This window comes from Mus caroli, unplaced genomic scaffold (assembly GCF_978045245.1).
Source record: "Mus caroli unplaced genomic scaffold, Mus_caroli_1 scaffold_14, whole genome shotgun sequence".
NCBI classification, from domain to species: domain Eukaryota; kingdom Metazoa; phylum Chordata; class Mammalia; order Rodentia; family Muridae; genus Mus; species Mus caroli.
In genome coordinates, this window is record NW_028227269.1 from 117,490,542 (window position 1) to 117,509,616 (window position 19,075).

General features: G+C 36.3%; 1 protein-coding gene across 4 annotated transcripts in view; it reads left to right on the forward strand.

Moving 5' to 3' along the window:
- Window positions 1-364: 364 nt before the first annotated feature.
- Tmem196 (transmembrane protein 196) overlaps window positions 365-19,075 on the forward strand; it is a 75,802-nt gene continuing 57,091 nt past the window's right edge. For 2 of the 4 annotated variants that reach the window (XM_021179583.3, XM_029484329.2), the window contains exon 1: window positions 365-1,191. In XM_021179583.3, the coding sequence (XP_021035242.1) occupies window positions 1,027-1,191 (165 nt within the window). In that variant the 5' untranslated portion in view covers window positions 365-1,026. The remainder of the gene's footprint in view (window positions 1,192-19,075) is intronic. The other 2 variants (XM_021179585.3, XM_021179584.3) reach the window with 1 other exon arrangement.

The following is a 19,075-nucleotide window of genomic DNA, read 5'->3' on the forward strand; positions in this document are numbered from 1 at the left end:
ATGAGTCCTAATCAGGGGTCTGGCTTCTCTCTATTTCCGTGCACTTGGTTTTCCTTTGCTCTCTGCTCCTGAACCAGAGAAAAGTACATGTAGAGGAAAGTTTTGCATAGAATGAACCTATATTGATATAAGGACCAGGCATAGCCACCCCTCCTGTCTGAGGCAGAAACCCAAGAGGAACTGAGTAGAGGAGTAATGAGTTTAGGATCCTGGGGTTGGGTCCAGGGGCGGGGCGAATCAGAGGTCAGCCAAGAGTATTGGTCCTAGACCCACAAATACATCAGGATTCTCCCTCCTCCGTTAGCCTCCTAAACCCCAATGAGGTCATAGCAATGAGAGAGAATCAGATTCAAGAGAGAGGGGAGGAAGAGGACAACAACGAGAGAAAAAAAAAATCCAGACGGAAAGAGGCCATCAGACAAGGTCGCTTTTTCTGGCGACACAGCAAGTGCTAGGAACGTGGTGCTGAATACCATCCACCCGCTCTGCCTAGAGACCTAGAGACTCACAGAAGCACTTTGCGCAGACAGGAAAACAAAGGAGGGAAGGCGAGAGGACAGGCGGAGAGGGGTTGTGAGCAGCTCCCCTTTATTACTAGGAAATCAAGCTTGGTTCCTCCGCCAGGAAGAAGGGAGCCAGAGAGGTGCGGAAGGCTGCTGGGGGCGCAGAGCAGAGACACAGCAGAACTCTGGACTGCGCCTCCGACACTGGCAAGGCTTCCGATCCAGGGTCCGCTCTCCAGAGCCTGGCTCCTAATAAAAGCTTCTGGACTCCCACCCATCGCTCAACAGTCCCTGTGTGAACGCGCCACGGGCTGGATTAGCTGTCTTCTCTGGCCAGGCCACGGAATGGTTCTCTGGTTCTGAAAATCCAGACCTTGTGGATAAGGTTTTGCTGGTGAAGAAAGAAAAGTTTGAGGAGCTGGACTGTGGTAGGGGGCGGAAAGGGCTGAGGAGGACTTTGGAAGAAAGAAGGTAGATGATCAGCTTCCATCTCTGAGCTGGAAGGAATGATGACCCAAGGAGAATGTGCACCAGCGGCCAGATCATTGGGAGCCTTTTGGTGCTCTCTGTGCTGGAGATAGGGCTGGGGGTGTCCAGCGTGGCCGTGGGGGCGGTCAGCTTCAGCCTGGCTCTCCGAGAGCACACGCCGCAGCTCGGAGACTCGTCCCCGGTATGGAGCGGGGTGTGTGTACGTTGAGCCATTTCACTCTCTTTACCTCTTTTCGGGGATGGTCAGTGTGTGCGTGCCTTAGTCACTGTCTCCTGGGAAAACAATATTATAATACTCCTCTGCCTGTAGGTTCCAATTGACAAGCTCTGCTGGTTTATATTGTCTTTTTATGTATTAGGGAAGCTTTTTTCCTCTTCACTGGATTTAAAACTAAAATGAATGGCTTTATTTAAACTTGAGGGGACGAAGGTCAGCCTGAGGATTCTGCAAGACTGACCAGTGTTAGTCTTTACAGGGTTACACCTGACAAGGGCAAACTCACTTGTTTATGTCTTTTACTGAAAATGTTACATCATTTTATTGTACAAAGAGCAAGCAAGGGGTAGTTATCTGTTTATATGTGGGCAGTATGCTCAAGGTGCACCGATGCAACAGTGATATGACTAAAATGGAAAGTGAGCTGAGCCTCTGAAAGGTCTGAGGAAGGATGAGCATTGTCTCAGAAAGCACTGCTTTCAATTTGCCTTGCTACCTTTCTCATACTCACTTCTGAATATTCTGTTGTAAGTCCAAGGCCACCAGTTAAACAAACAGCAGTAAGAAATGTAATGCCATCCTAATTGTAGAGTAACTCACTTTCAAGTGTGCTTATCTGCTCAGAAAACAATGTTGGGTTTTTTTTGGGGGGAGGGGGTTGTTTCAGGTCAGGGGCAGACCTAACAAACATTTTGTTCGCTCATGTAGGAAGAATTGCAAGGAAGCCACCAAAATCAATAAAATAACTACCTGATAATGAAAAGGCGCGCTCTCTCTCTCTCCTCCCTCTCTCTCTCTCTCTCTCTCTCTCTCTCTCTCTCTCTCTCTCTCTCTCTCTCTCTCTCTCTCTCTCTCTCTCTCGTGTGTGTGTGTGTGTGTGTGTGTGTGTGTGTAGTGTGTGTGTGTGTGTGTGTGTGTGTGTGTTGTCCCTCCTTCCTTTTCCCCCTCTCTCTCCTAGCTCCTCATAGGTGCCATGCCCACCTGGGTCTATATCTTGATTGTATTTCCTGCATAATTTATTAGGGATCTATTCTGCTGTTGACAATCCATACTGCATTTAACAATCACGATTTCATCACTAAATTACTAAGAGAAGGATTATTTATGAATTTAAGAAAATCCATTCCAAAGCCATTCATAAAAGGTGTTCCAGCCCTCTGAGTACTGTGAAATTGTACCTTGAATAATTGGCTTTTATACTTTTTTTTCAGGTATAATACATGCTTATAGATTACACAACTTAAAAGACAAAAAACAATTCTAGCATTAAATTACCCCTAGAATCTTTTTTCTGAATTCTATAAGTTTATATCAACCCACATTAACTATCTTGTTCTTTATTATGGAAATATTGCCCATGTAAGTATAACTTTGAGTTTGAAAGAATAAGGGGTGCATCTTAAATCCCACATCTATTACGTGGTTATAAGTATTTTGAGAATTGTGGTTATTATTATTAATAAAATTTTTAATGCCCAACTATCAAAATAAACTACAATGCAAACATATTTTTAAAAAGAGGTGAAATATGTTCTGATGGCTCAAAAAAAATGCCTCATGTCTCCCCATTCATTAAACACAAGAAATTGAGTGAATTAAAGTAAACTGCCTCTAAATAATATATTAAAACCATTTTATCTTAAGATATTTTAAATAACTATGTTAGCTTATTTTTTTAAACGTAATTAATATTTCCCTTCCAAACAGGACATTATATAAATGAGCTAATGCACAAATGCAAAAACTTTTGGATCATCTCAAAGAAAGATCAGCCATATTGATATAGTCATTACTATAAACAATGATTTCTTCTTTAATTAGCTTTTTACAGTAAGCACAATTCACCAAGATTCTTGGAAGAATAGTTTTGAATACTGTAATATGGTTTTTTCAAAAAAAATCAAAGAATTCACTCAACTGAATGAATTATTTTGACACTGAAATGTTCATATAATTACTCACTTTTTAAATTCTATGTCATAAGAAAAAAATACATTTGTAAAGAAATAAATCTCCAGTTGGAATAATCATGTTTTTCAAAATATAAAGTGGCTAAGCATATTATTGAAATGGTTTCAAATTCTTTTGTGATATATTTTTGGACGATCTTTTCATTTCTTCTCTGGTAAATCTATATAACTAATATTTATAGAGAGTTCAACATGTGAATTGCATTTTACTAGTTACTACAGAAACTACAAAATATGAGTTAAAATACAGTCTTCAAAGAGGTATTACCCACCCCAAAGAATACTAGAATTTAGAATTGATGGAGGTAAGAGTATGACCTCAGAGAGGTTAGGGGTAAATAAGGAAGAGAAAAGTTGGAATGGACAATACTAATGACCTTGAAGGTTTCCTGGAGTTAAAAATCAATATATCACAGTGTTATTATCTCATGAGGTAAAGTCTCAAGACAAATTAACTGAATATAAATCTCAGATCTACCATTACTAGTTGGGGAACTAACAATCCCCCCATGTAAAAAAGAGGATTGAGACATTTATCAATTAATGAAAAATGAACAATCTCTTAGAAAAGTGCATTATGTATCATAAGCATGAAGTAAATGTGAGCAGCTAGTCCTGACACCCAAGATTGCAGAAATGGGTATGAGAAGTAAGAACTCTGGGTTACCGTGGGTGAAGGCAATGGACTAGGATGGAATGAAATATAAAAATTTCTTTGTTTTTGTAAGGTTTAAGTGTATGAACAGAAAGACAGAAAGAGTGATGGTGGCAAGACTATAACATGCTGTGTGTCAAGCTTAAGCAATAGATTTTGTCATGTTTCCAAAAATCATCTTAATTCTTACATCCCAAAGAGACTCCAAGAAGATAAACAGAGAAGCTCAGTAGAAAAATCTTCAATTTCTCTGGCAATTTATCAATTAATGTCTGTATTTTATGAATACAAATGAGGCATACAAAAATTAACTTGTCAGAATGTACAGAGTCTAAATAGGACTGTGTTTTGATTAGTATATGATTCTTTACTTCAAAACATTAATATCATTATGACAGCTTTCTGAATTAAGTTTACAGTCAGTAGAAATAAAGGTTGCACTGTAGAGGATTATTTTTTATTGAGAGGGACTAAAATCATAAGTGTTTTATCTAGGACATGTACATGGAAATTTTAGGAAGTTATATGGTTATTTGGCCTCAAGCTTGCTAGTTTTTTGATGACTTAAAATAATGTAATACTTGAGTAAAGAGCTTTGTGTATGTAACATACATGCTTACAGAGTTTTCAAAACTAGAAAAAGAATGTTCTATAGTCAATCCTAAAAATAAGGAAAATTAGGAGGAAAATATCTTTTAATTTTGTTTCACAGGGAAAGAAGGGTATAGATTTCCACAGCTATTTTGTTCTTCCTTGGCACTTCATTATAGCTAAGAAATTTATTTTTTAATTTTTTTTTTGCTAAGAAATTTATAATTAAACCAAAAACATGAATGCAAAACTACAGGTGACTGTGAATGAACCATTGAGAAAAGTCAGACATGTGAGGCAGAATCAATTTGAAATATTTGTGGAATGAAGTTAATTAATACAGTTGTGTTTCCAAGTGGCTGTGCTAATCACTAACCTCAGCCTACAGAGCATCCTTGACAATAGGGATGGGTTTCAGTAGCATGGAGGTCACTGAACCATTAACCCTATGTTGTTGGTCTAGTTTGATGTTTAGAAGTCTAGAGATTCAGATGGTGGCATTCAGAATACTATTGGAATTGTATTTGATTGACCTCAGGCTATAATTCTAATCATCTTTATCTGGCATTCATTTTGTGATATTTGACTCCTTAAATTTTCTATGCCTGGTTCTCCCACATGTAAACCACAAGATGATCTTTTTAAATTTTTAATATTTTCCTTATGCAAATCACTTAAAGTTTGAGTAAGTTTATCTCTTATTCTTCTGAAGCATACTCAAGGTTATATTATAACTTTATCTACTTAATACCTTTGATATTTTTCCCTGAAATATGATGTATAGAATAATCAACAAACATACCTGTTCTTTAGACTTTTAGTTCACCATTTCAACAACTCAGCCAAGTATAAGAATTTTTACACTTTATTTCAGAAAGAAGATGCAGTATGCAAGTGATAATTGCTTCAATATATTATTTTCAATATTTAAATGTCAAGATTAATGAAAAACAAAGCAACATTTTAAACTCCTTAGTTACTTTAAATGTACACATCTTAAAGCTGAGTCTATCCAATTATTTTTCTACAATGACAAAATTCTTTTGTCAGGCAATTTAAATCCCTTCCCTATCCTCAGATAAAATTTAAAATGTTTATCTATGTTCTTTTAAATTAATTTTAATTACATAAATTATAATGAAAAGATCTATTTAAGATGCTAATTTGAAGAATACCAAAATTCTTCATACATCTTATTAGTCATCACTATCTAATTAAAACCTCAGAGACATTTCTCTTTGAATAAATAGCTGTGTTTTGGAAATAGAACCCAGTTGTGAGTTTCTAGGTGTGATCATGACTATTCTTGAATTATGTTAAAGCCCAGGCAGAGACTCTTATATGAATTATGTTCTCATTTTCAAATATGACTAAGTATTTACTGATATTATGAAACACGAATGTTAAATTATTAAACTTCTAGTGGATGTATTATTCAAGGAACCACATCAAACATCAAAAGAAACATAAGCATGTATTGTAGAGACAATTTTGACATTTTGGTTTCTTCAAAAATACAAAAATATTATGAGTATATTTTTGTTTTAATCCCAGGTGTGGGAAATAGGACTGCTTCAGATTGTCCACAGCAGCTGATTATGATTTGCTTCATGCTCTGGTTAGGATGTGATTTGTCCAGCTTTAGATAGTTTCTGCAATTGTGTGATATTTGGAACTCTGGGAACTTTTTAGAGGATATATAAATAGTAGGGCTCCATGAGACATGGTGGTTGTTGGTAGTTTGTTGGTTGCCATCATTTGGTGTTGATCATGGTTTATTAAGTAGTCATGGGCAGAGAAGAAACAACAACAAGAAGACATTAAATATCCTGACAGCAATGATCAAACTTGCCCTAAAGATCTCAATGTCTCTAACCAGCAGGAAGTAGTCTAAGGATAATATTTCCCTCTTTGCCCTTCATCCTCTTTTCTCTCCTATCTAGTGTTATGGGATTGAAATAATGGAAAAGGGATGAAGAAGGGTGGAAGATAAAAGGAATCCACAAAGTAGCCAAAGTCCAATTACAAATCCTAAATGATAGTGGAATGATGAAATGAAATGGTGTTTGGCCAGTATCTTATGGGATGTTCTTAAATCTAAATACTTTTTATGAGTATTGGTATCTGTTAGTCTTTCTATCCATGATTGATTCAAGGGTGTAATGTGCCTTAAAGTCTTTGTTTAGGAACATTAAGTAATTGAATATTTATTGTTAATTTGCTTGATATAAACATGATCTAAACATAATCACATCTATTAATTTGCATGCTTTTGACTAACATAGTTGAGTTGATTTTTATAGGGACTCAATTATGTCAGTGTATCTAATAAGTATTTCAACTACAACCAGGAAATAAAAAAAATTTGGTATGATCTTTATAAGAAAATTTTATTCACAGATAAGAGGCATGCCCCAACCATTTACTCTAAGTGTTTGTCTTCCTCCTCCATAAGAGCTATCATGTATTTTTGGTATGTATATATACATATGCACATACAACATTCATAAACACAACCAAAGGAGGAGACCCTTGGAACTTTAAAATCTAATTAATATTATATCAGAAATGTCTTTCCAATTATGAAGTCTACACACACACATAGGACTAGAAATGTTTCAGATTTTATATTATTTCATATTTTGGAATAGTTGTGTATATATTGTGAGTTATTTGGAGCATGTGACTCTATTTTTTAAATGAAAGTCATTTATGATTCACATATACTTTATGTACATAAACTGCAGGGAATTTTACACAATATTTTGGTGAATCTGCCTTTTGACTCTGAGGCATTTTATGAGGTCAGCTCTGTAATTTTCTACTTAGAGTGTCATGTTAGCACTCCAATAATTTTATATTTAGAGAAGTTCAGATTTAAAAACAAGGAGCTTGTGATATAGCTTAGAGTACACATCTTGTGTACTCTATACATAACACAGAGAGAGATATACAGAGACATAGAGACAGAGACAGACAGAGAGAGCTAGAGGGTGTGTTTATAGATAGTTTGTCTATACCAAGATAACTATATCTAAGTTGATCAAAGTATTTGTTTTACTGCTTGGGTAATTTAATGAAATCATCTGATATTTTAGCATTCAAAGATGACAGTCCTCAGATAAGTACAAGACTATAAGTAGAGCACCTCAATAAACATATTTTTATAAAAGATGATAGGAAATGAGCTGCGTGGCTACTTTCCTTTGTAAGAATCAAAGCCATGTATTCCTTCTCATGAGTGCAGATCTAGTCTGTGTATACTTCATTCAAACTGAGTAATAGACTAGATTGAGACATATAATATAATGGTAATACTAGATACACTGTGTTTCCTCTCTAGATCTTATTTACACAGAGAGGGAAATCCTAGTCTCTGTGATGCTAGGAAGACAAAGCTTACCAAATGTTTATCCAGAGCCTTGCACAGAGCAGGTGCCCGTGCATGTCAGTTGCTACTATCACTCTGTTGCCCTTGTGCATGGAAACAGTTGGGGGTCTTTAAGTTCACAAGCAGTGCCTTGGCTCACAACATGTACCCGACATCCTTAGTCAGTCATAACTTGATTATTCTTTGTGTTCTTTGTGTGATGTTAGGTTTTTATTTAACTGGGATATTTACATTAGCAACTACAAGAATATGCCAAAATACCTGTAAGAAACAATTATACAGGTATTCAACCTAAAAGCAAATGAGAAAACTAGTCTTGAAATAATATGTCTCTTACTTTGTTTTTTGCTTCGAATAGGCTAAAGTAGTCAAAACTAGCATAAATATATTCAGTTATCAAATATATTACACAATTACATAAACTAAGCAAGCCAAACAGCAGGGATATGGTGAGTGCTGTTTATATTATAAAACAAAATCTTCAGGAAAATATTTTTATTATGTACTTATTTCATTTACATTTCCAATGCTATCCCAAAAGTCTCCCACCTGCTCCCCCACCCACCTACTCCCCCATTTTGGCCCTGGTGTTCCCCTGTACTGAGCAGATAAAGTTTGCACAACCAATGGGCCTCTCTTTCAACTGATGGCCAACTAGGCCATCTTCTGATACATATGCAGCTAGAGACACAAGCACCGGGGGTTACTGGGTAGTTCATAATGTTGTTCCACCTATAGGGTTGCAGATCCCTTTAGCTCCTTGGTTACTTTCTCTAGCTCCTCCATTGGGGGCCCTGTGATCCATCCAATAGCTGACTGTGGGCATCCATTTCTGTGTTTGCTAGGCCCCGGAATAGTCTCACAAGACACAGCTATATCTGGGTCCTTTCAGCAAAATCTTGCTAGTATATGCAATGGTGTCAGCGTTTGGAGGCTGATTATGGGATGGATCCCCGGATATGGCAGTCTCTAGATGGTCCATCCTTTTGTCACAGCTCCAAACTGTGTCTCTGTAATTCCTTCCATGGGTGTTTTGTTCCCAATTATAAGAAGGGGCAAAGTGTCCACACTTTGGTCTTCGTTCTTCTTGAATTTCATGTGTTTAACAAATAGTATCTTATATCTTGGGTATTATAATTTTCTAGGCTAATATCCACTTATCAGTGAGTACATATTGTGTGAGTTCTTTTGTGATTGGGTTACCTCACTCAGGATGATGCCCTTCAGGTCCATCCATTTGCCTAGGAATTTCATAAATTCATTCCTTTTAATAGCTGAGTAGTACTCCATTGTGTAAATGTACCACATTTTCTGTATCCATTCCTCTGTTGAGGGGCATCTGGGTTCTTTCCAGCTTCTGGCTATTATAAATAAGGCTGCTATGATCATAGTGGAGCATGTGTCCTTCTTACCAGTTGGAACATCTTCTGGATATATGCCCAGAAGAGGTATTGAGGGATCCTCCGGTAGTACTATGTCCAATTTTCTGAGGAACCGCCAGAATGATTTCCATAGTGGTTGTACAAGCTTGCAATCCCACCAACAATGGAGGAGTGTTCCTCTTTCTCCACATCCTTGCCAGCATCTGCTGTCACCTGAATTTTTGATCTTAGCCATTCTGACTGGTGTGAGGTGGAATCTCAGGGTTGTTTTGATTTGCATTTCCCTGGTGATTAAGGATGTTGAACATTTTTTCAGGTGCTTCTCAGCCATTCAGTATTCCTCAGGTGAGAATTCTTTGTTTAGCTCTGAGCCCCATTTTTAATGGGGTTATTTGATTTTCTGGAGTCCACCTTCTTGAGTTCTTTATATATATTGGATATTAGTCCCCTATCTGATTTAGGACAGGTAAAGATCCTTTCCCAATCTGTTGGTGGCCTTTTTGTCTTATTGGCGGTGTCTTTTGCCTTGCAGAAGCTTTGCAATTTTATGAGGTCCCATTTGTCAATTCTAGATCTTACAGCACAAGCCATTACTGTTCTATTCAGGAATTTTTCCCCTGTACCCATATCTTCGAGGCTTTTCCCTACTTTCTCCTCTATAAGTTTCAGTGTCTCTGGTTTGGACACAGTGAAACTAACAGAAGTTATGAAACAAATGGATCTAACAGATATCTTCAGGAAACATTTTAAAAGACAAACTCTTCTCAGAAGATCAAAACAAAACCACATACTAATGTCTCTCTCTATTAAAGACACTTCATATTCTAGAAATTTGTATGGTTTTACTTAAGTCTCCGAGCACCTCTCAACGTAATTGAGAGCTCACAGGTGTGTTGTCTGTCTGTCAAGATCTTTACAAGGACCACTGCGACCTTCATTAATGCTATGACTTTTTAGTCAGTATTAGGACTATTGGGAAACAACCATATTCTATTGGCTTATGGTCTATTGTTAAATATTGAACAAAACAGTGTGATCAAAGTACAAAGTATTAATAGCCAAATACATTACATTGAAAGGCAGAGTGCTGTGTTCTTTTTGTTTTGTAGAAATATATGACATGATTTATTCTTAGGAATTTCTCATATTGAAATATTACCATAGGCACTGGCATTTGTGATTGTTATTTATGATTTATTATTTTATAAAGTTTATACAGGAAAAGAGCCCACCTAGAAATTGCTTCTGTTATTAATCAGCTGAGTCAATACTAAAGCCCACCAGTTTTATTTCAAAGTCTATAGTTTTTTATGACATTGTGTGGAATTTTGGAAATTTCTGTGAAAAAAACTTATTTATTGAGGTTTGACCTCCTCATTTGTTCATTACCACTGAATATATATAAGTCAATAGGATGCCATAATGCCAGGTCTCAATTATATATTTATATATTTTTCCAAAGATACTGATGTAACCAATCAATCAAGCATAGCCCACATGTTAACAGAATATATAGACTTACGATCTTCTACATAATTTTTTCTACCTTTAAAGGTTAAACCTCAGCTTTAAAAATAAAAAAATAAACTATTCAAGCAACATGATTGTTAAATGTATGATAAGTCATACATTTAAACAGTACTTAGAATAAGAAGTACCGGGGATGGGCCTAAGATAACTTCTTCATGAAGATTTATCTGGGCTCAGAGATCAGATGAGCTTCAAGTAACTAGAGAAAAGAGAATTGAGTACAAGCAAAGGCATGTGTAAAGTCATGGAGTGTGGGAATAATAATAAAGGAGTGTTTGTGGGGCCTATTAATACAGACACATGCATATGTAGAAATTGGTAAGTGATAATCTATCGAGGTATCTTAGTTACTATTCTATTGTTGTGAACACACACCATGACCAAGGCAATTTATAAAAGAGAACATTAATCAGGGGGTTGATCATAGGTTCCAAATGTGAGTCCACAATCATCAAAGTAAGGAGTGTAATAGCATCCAATCAGGCATGACACTGGATCATTTGATCTACAACAAACTCACATTTGATCCAAAACAAAAGCAATGGCAAGAAACTGGGCCCGTTGTAGGCTTTTGACACCTCCAAGCTCACCCCCAGGGACACATCTCCTAATTCCTCTCCAAACAATTTTACCAACCATGAACCAAACATTTAAACATAGAAGCTTCTCATTCACCCCATCACACTAGGTTAAATGGAATAGCTTTGAGAGAGTCCTATAATAATGGCAAAACCAGTCTGTACTCTAATTCTGAGATAAGCTTGGAGAGCTCTGCTAAGATAGAACTGGATGGAGATGAGGCTATGACAGTAGACACAAGAATTACTGTTCAACTTCAGTACAGTCACAGTCACTGACCTCAAGATGTACATCATGGATCAGTAGAAAACCTTGAAGTCATGAGAATTATGAAACTATGGATGTATGCCACAAATCTAACCATATCTATGATTGCCCTTCCTGTGAATCGTGGATTTATAAGCTCATAAATTTCTTGTATTAAATTATTCTCACATCCTCCTGGTATGTAAAAAATCAGAACTTGTATATTTTATTAGAGTTCTCAGGATATAATCAGTAAATGATTACATACCAGGGCGCCTCCACCTGCTCAAAGGAAAAGTGGAGGAGGATGGGGGAAGGATGTGGGAGGGGTGACCAGGATGGGGACAATGAGTGGGACGTAAAGTGAATAAGTAAAAATAAATAAATAAATAAATAGAATTAATTTATTAATTAATTAATTAAATAGGTTACTTCCTAACATATTTAAAAGAGAGAGAGAGAGAGAGAGAGAGAGAGAGAAAGAGAGAGAGAGAGAGAAGGAAGGAAGAAAGAAAGAAAAGGATTACATACAGGCTGGGGAGCTTAGGGAGCTATTAAAAAACCTCCCAACCAAAAAAAGCCCAGGGCCAGATGGATTTAGTGCAGAATTCTACCAGACCTTCATAGAAGACCTGATACCAATATTCCTCAAACTATGCTATAAAATAGAAAGAGAAGGAACACTACCTAACTCGTTCTACAAAACCACAATTAGTCTGATACCTAAACAACACAGTTCCAACCAAAAAAGAGAACCCCAGGTCAATCTTGCTTATATCAATACAAAAATACTCAATAAAATTCTTACAAACCAAATTCAAGAATACCTCAAAACCATCATTATGGTTTCAAATTGTGATGTTAGTATCTTTTTTATTTCTTAAATGTAAACAAGTTACATAATCTCATTTAAAAATTATTAATCCATCTACAAAGTAGCAAACCTATTATATTAATCTTCTCTTAGAATTAAATTTTATTCATATAAAACTATTCAATATACTTATTAAGTATTCAACAACCATGTCTGGCCCATAAGAATGGCTGAATACTCTTGCCTTTTGTCCACAAAAATCCATATTCTGCATTTTATTTTTTGTATGTTATAGATATTTCTAGAGATTTTATTATAATCCCATTGACAATATTGAGCATAGACTCTAGATTTTCAACCATTTAGGTTGTAATTCCCATTTTAGAAGTTTGTTACTTTGATGGCCAATTTGTGACAGCAGCAATGGTTGTGACTTAATGTGCATGTTTCAGGATATAAGAACAATTATTTTAAGTAAATATTGAGATAAAGAAGTATACTTTTTGTATGATCTACCAGCTAGAGATATGTGTTTGATTTTTCTCATCACTTTACTTTGACTGTTAGAAATATTTGATCTTTTCTCTACTTGTCTGATGCTAATCATTTTCCTACATGGCCTTTTCTGGTGAATTAAAAGATGATAACATTAATGTTAATATAATTAGCAATTTATATTTATAATAATCTACATTACCTAAAAATTGCTACTTTTTTTTTTAGAATTGCTACTTTTATTCTACTCTTTATCTCACCAAATAAAATTCTTCACATAGAGGTTGGCAATGGGATCATAAAAGATATTTAGAATTCAGTAATTTAAGACCAGATAATTAAATGACTAATGAGAGGAAATAAAAGTCAAAATCACATAAAGAAAGAAATATGTGTGAGTGTGGTATTGCACATTGGAATAGGAAAAGTGGCAGACAAGTAAACCTTTGAGAGAGATGATAATTGTCACTTATATGGAATATATGCTACATTTGCATTGCTCATACCCTGACCCGGGGCATGTTCACCGCGTGACCCTCTGTGCAGCTGCACTCTATTTCCATAACTGGCTAGCTTCCAGGAACAGCCACAAATTCTGAATGGTCATCCATCTGTTGTGTTGGCTATCCATAGAAAGAGCATAATTTTCACTCCCTACTTCCCTTGGGTCACTGTTTTCAACTCCAACAGAATAAGTCACAAGTCAAAGTCCAAACCAACATGCACCAAAGGAAATAATTTTCTTTTCCCATAAATAAGTCCATCATCCATGGTTTAAAATATTTTAGAGTTCCCCACAAAAAATTTTTGAGTATTGTATTTGACTATCTTTCTAAAATATTCCAGTATCTAAGTTAATGTTACTGACTTCTGACAAAGGCCTCTTAAACATTAAATATAAATAAAAATTAAGAAAATCAGTTAAGTATAGTACGTTAATACTTGAGTAACTTATAAGTATGCTTCTTAAATTGCTGTTTGACTTAGAGAATATGGAAGTTATATATAATACATATAAAGTCTAATCTGCCTTAATAAATTGAATGTTACAGATAACAACATCTATATCTAATAACCAGTATTGATCACATGCCCTCTCATTTTCCCCATAAGTCATCATTATCTTAAATGTTCACATTATTTAATTTTAAAATAACATACCTTTAGTATTTGGCTGAAATGATAAAAATTCAGAACCACAAGAACTCTCCTGATATCATGTCTACTATATATGAAACAGGTTTTATTTTTCAAACACTAATGTGAAAGTTACTGTGAGCTTTATTTGAATAATTGACATGTAAATATATTACAAATTCAAAGTTCTTCTCATGAAAAATTCATGTTTAGTTATAATTTCCCTAGTCACTTTTGGAACTGCAACAGCCCTGAAAACAAAATGCCTTGTTTACTTAACATGCTCAAAATATTCAATAGACTTTTTTTTAAGAAGAATGAACACAAAACAAAATTGAAACAGAATGGGATGCAGAGTATGTTAAAAACAAGGAATATCACATTATATGAATACAAGAAATGTTACATTACATGGATACTGAAGTAGGAGAAGTGAAGAAATGTCATTTTGAGAACCAAGAATCATTTGTATTCTGCACTAAAAGATCTGGTTCCTGGTGCAATGAAACATTTCAACAGTGGTTTAAATGTGGCTTTATTCAGAGGTTTTTGCCTCTCATTCATTTGCCACACCATCTCTGAAAAGCATTTTTTAAGTATATGCTGTGCATTCTCATTTAACACCTCTCTCTCTCTCTCTCTCTCTCTCTCTCTCTCTCTCTCTCTCTCTCTCTCTCTCTCTCTCTCTCCCTCTCTCTCTCTCTCTCTCTCTCTGAACATATTTGTTGTTGTGTTTTCTACATTTACATATTTCCATATTTGCTTGGATAGCTATTATTTCGCCCAGTCAGCTAGACCAAACCATGGCCTGATGCTAATGGAGGACAGCTTTTGTCTGATGCACATGTCATCTTAGTGTTTCTGGGGATTTTTAGCACAATTAATATATTTCTGAAAATATTTGCTCCATTAATAAAGACATATATTGACTCTTTTTCCAGTTCTACATATTGTGAAATTTTTGGAGTAGAAGTACATGCTATACTGAGCTGTCAGTGAATCGTTCTGTGGTGGAAAATAAGAAATTAGTTTAAGCTTTGGGGGAAAAGAACACTGCATAATTAGCAAGGTTTTTCCATGGACTAAGAAAAGTAGGGAATATAAATAGGAAAGCAGAAAAGTGGCTCCTCTTAAAGATGAACACTGACAAGTATGCAGAAAAGTTGGGAATGTATAAAATAAAGGACACTTTGGAGATCAGTGGATTCAGTAATGACAGTGGGCTGTAAAGGGGACAGCACAGGGATGGGTCCATTAACACAGGCTCACAGGAATGAAGAAAGGCACTGCTGCAGCAAGTAGCAATAATACTTGATGGCCTGGGCACTGTGACCTAGGCTAAGCAGAGGAGAGAGGAGAGCAAAAGATAATGGGGATTTGGACAAAAGCTGTGTGGGAAGCCGGAGGGGTGAGTCCTGTGTTCATTCCTTGAGCTAGCTACTCACTGTCTTCAGTTTCCTCTCCTATCAGATCAGTTTTAAGTTCGGAGCTAACCATTTTTTATTCTGAGTTAGATCTAATATGTCTTAATATGACGAGAATAGTAGTGTCTGATCTTCTGAAGCTTAATTTAAAAACTAATGTAGATAATGAATGATGCATAAATTTAAGAGACATTTTAGGCAAAAGATATAGATATATGGATAATATAAAAAAAGCCTTGTTGGGCGATGGTGGCGCACACCTTTAATCCCAGCACTTGGGAGGCAAAGGCAGGCAGATTTCTGAGTTCGAGTTTAGCCTGGTCTACAAAGAGAGTTCCAGGACAGCCAGGGCTACACAGAGAAACCCTGTTTCAGAAAGAAAGAAAGAAAGAAAGAAAGAAAGAAAGAAAGAAAGAGAGAGAGAGAGAGAGAGAGAGAGAGAGAGAGAGAGAGAGAAAGAAAGAAAGAAAGAAAGAAAGAAAGAAAGAAAGAAAGAAAGAAAGAAAGAGAAAAAGAAAAGAAAAGAAGAAAGAAAGAAAGAGAGAGAGAGAGAAAGAAAGAAAGAAAGAAAGAAAGAGAAAAAGAAAAGAAAAGAAGAAAGAAAGAAAGAAAGAAAGAGAAAGAAAGAAAGAAAGAAAGAGAAAAAGAAAAGAAAAGAAGAAAGAAAGAAAGAAAGAAAGAAAGAAAGAAAGAAAGAAAGAAAGAAAGAAAGAAAGAAGAAAGCCTTATTATCAGCAAGGAATGAGGAAACACATCTGTAAAGAAACAGTTTTTTGAATAATACAAAAGTGTTCAAAAATAATACAAATAGTACAAAAATAATACAAAAGTGTTCCTATAGCAAAGAGAGATGATACTGCTCCACACTGGAAATCAATCAGGGTGAGTATCTTTTTTTTATTTATTTTTTTATTAGGTATTTTCCTCATTTACATTTTCAATGCTATCCCAAAAGTCCCCCATACCCACCCCCCCAATCCCCTACCCACCCACTCCCCCTTTTTGGCCCTGGGGTTCCCCTGTACTGGGGCATATAAAGTTTGCAAGTCCAATGGGCCTCTCTGCAGTGATGGCCGACTAGGCCATCTTTTGATACATATGCAGCTAGAGACAAGAGCTCCGGGGTACTGGTTAGTTCATATTGTTGTTCCACCTATAGGGTTGCAGTTCCCTTTAGCTCCTTGGGTAATTTCTCTAGCTCCTCCATTGGGGGCCGTGTGATCCATCCAATAGCTGACTGTGATCATCCACTTCTGTGTTTGCTAGGCCCCGGCATAGTCTCACAAGAGACAGCTATATCTGGGTCCTTTCAGCAAAATCTTGCTAGTGTATGCAATGGTGTCAGCGTTTGGAAGCTGATTATGGGATGGATCCCTGTATATGGCAATCACTAGATGGTCCATCCTTTCGTCACAGCTCCAAATTTTGTCTCTGTAACTCCTTCCGTGGGTGTTTTGTTCCCATTTCTAAGAAGGGGCAAAGTGTCCACACTTTGGTCTTCGTTCTTCTTGAATTTCATGCGTTTAGCAAATTGTATCTTATATCTTGGGTATCCTAAGTTTCTGGGCTAATATCCACTTATCAGTGAGTACATATTGTGCGAGTTCCTTTGTAGTACTACCGGAGGATCCCGCAATACCTCTCCTGGGCATATATCCAGAAGATGTCCCAACCGGTAAGAAGGACACATGCTCCACTATGTTCATAGCAGCCTTATTTATAATAGCCAGAAGCTGGAAAGAACCCAGATGCCCCTCAACAGAGGAATGGATACAGAAAATGTGGTACATTTACACAATGGAGTACTACTCAGCTATTAAAAGGAATGAATTTATGAAATTCCTAGGCAAATGGATGGACCTGGAGAGCATCATCCTGAGTGAAGTAACCCAATCACAAAGGAACTCCCACAATATGTACTCACTGATAAGTGGATATTAGCCCAGGGTGAATATCTTAAGGTGAACTACATTTGCTATACTTCGGAAACAATGATCAGAGAAGAAGACAAAAAGACAGAAAGAAGTAAATCAGAGAGGCAAAAAGAACTAAAATTCACTTAAATCTATATATGTACATCATAACAATTTGATCTCAATGAAATTTTGGCCTGTTTGTTGTTAATGATGATTTATTTTGTTTTTAAATAGGGCCTTTCTATATAATTCAGGCCAGTCTCAAACTCAGGATCCTCCTGCATCAGCCTTTGTAGTTCAAGGATTATAAGGATTGCTGTGATGAAACACCATGATAAAAAGCAACTTGGGGACAAAGGGTCTATTTTTCTTACATATCCTAAGTCACAGTCTATTTAGATAAGCCAAGGAAGGAACTCAATTTGAGCAGAAGCTTGGAGGCAGAGCTGATGCAGAGGCCTTGGAGGATTGGTTGCTTGCTGGTTTGCTCCTTTTAACAGTAGATCTCCATAAAACTGATCGCTAATAATAATTGGACACAGTCAATACTAGGCTATACAGAAAATCTCCTACTCCCATGACATTTGTCCAAAACTCTTCAATTTTGCCTCCAGCAGATTTTTATACAGGGGCAAAAATTAGACAATTCTTTTCCAAAATATCAGAGAAATTTTCTCTAGCCCAGCTAATATTGTTCCTCTCTGAAATCTCTTTAGCTGAATCTTCACAGTCTACATTATTCTAGCATGGCCCATTAAGTCCAACTTTCAAGCTTTTAACCACCTTTCTGGTCCAAAGTCCCAAAGTCTTTCATATTTATCCAACAGACAGCATGGTCAAGTCATCACAGTAATACTCTAGTCTCTGACACTAACTTCTTAGTTACTGTCATTAATTGTTTCATTTTCCTAATGGAAAATAACTAAAATTAAGTCACACATTATTACCTGGTTAGAAACTTAAAATAATTTATTCTAAATCAATCATAAATTTTTTCTAAGTTCAGCATTTTACAGATAAATAACCTGAAGCTTAAAGAATCAACTTCTAAACGCTGACACCATTGCATACACTAGCAAGATTTTGCTGAAAGGACCCAAATATAGCTGTCTCTTGTGAGACGATGCTGGGGCCTAGCAAACACAGGAGTGGATGTTCACAGTCAGCTATTGGATGTATCACAGGGCTCCCAATGGAGAAGCTAGAGTAAGTACCCAAGGAGCTAAAGGGATCTGCAACCCTATTGTTGGAACAACATGATGTACTAACTAGAACCCCGGAGCTATTGTCTCTAGCTGCATATGTATCGAAAGATGGCCTAGTCAGCCATCAATGGAAAGAGAGGCCCATTGGACTTGCAAACTTTATATGCCCCAATATAGGGGAATGCCAGGGCCAAAAGAATGGGAATGGGTGGATAGGGAAGTGGGGGGGCGCTATGGGGGACTTTTGGGATAGCATTGGAAACGTAATTGAGGAAAATATGTAATAAAAATATTAAAAAAAAAAAAAAAGAAACTCCCTAAGGAAGAAAAGGTTCTGGGAGAGGATATCAATGAACAAATATCCTATTGTGAGATATCTACTCTTCAGTGCATTCACAGGCCTTCGAAAAATGTTTAGTAGTATATAATGTGATTTTTAAAAATGTCATACTGAATTTCTCCTAACCAAGTGGTTTTAAGTATCAACTAATTATTTTTTATACATTCACCCATGTGCACACTGTTTCTATG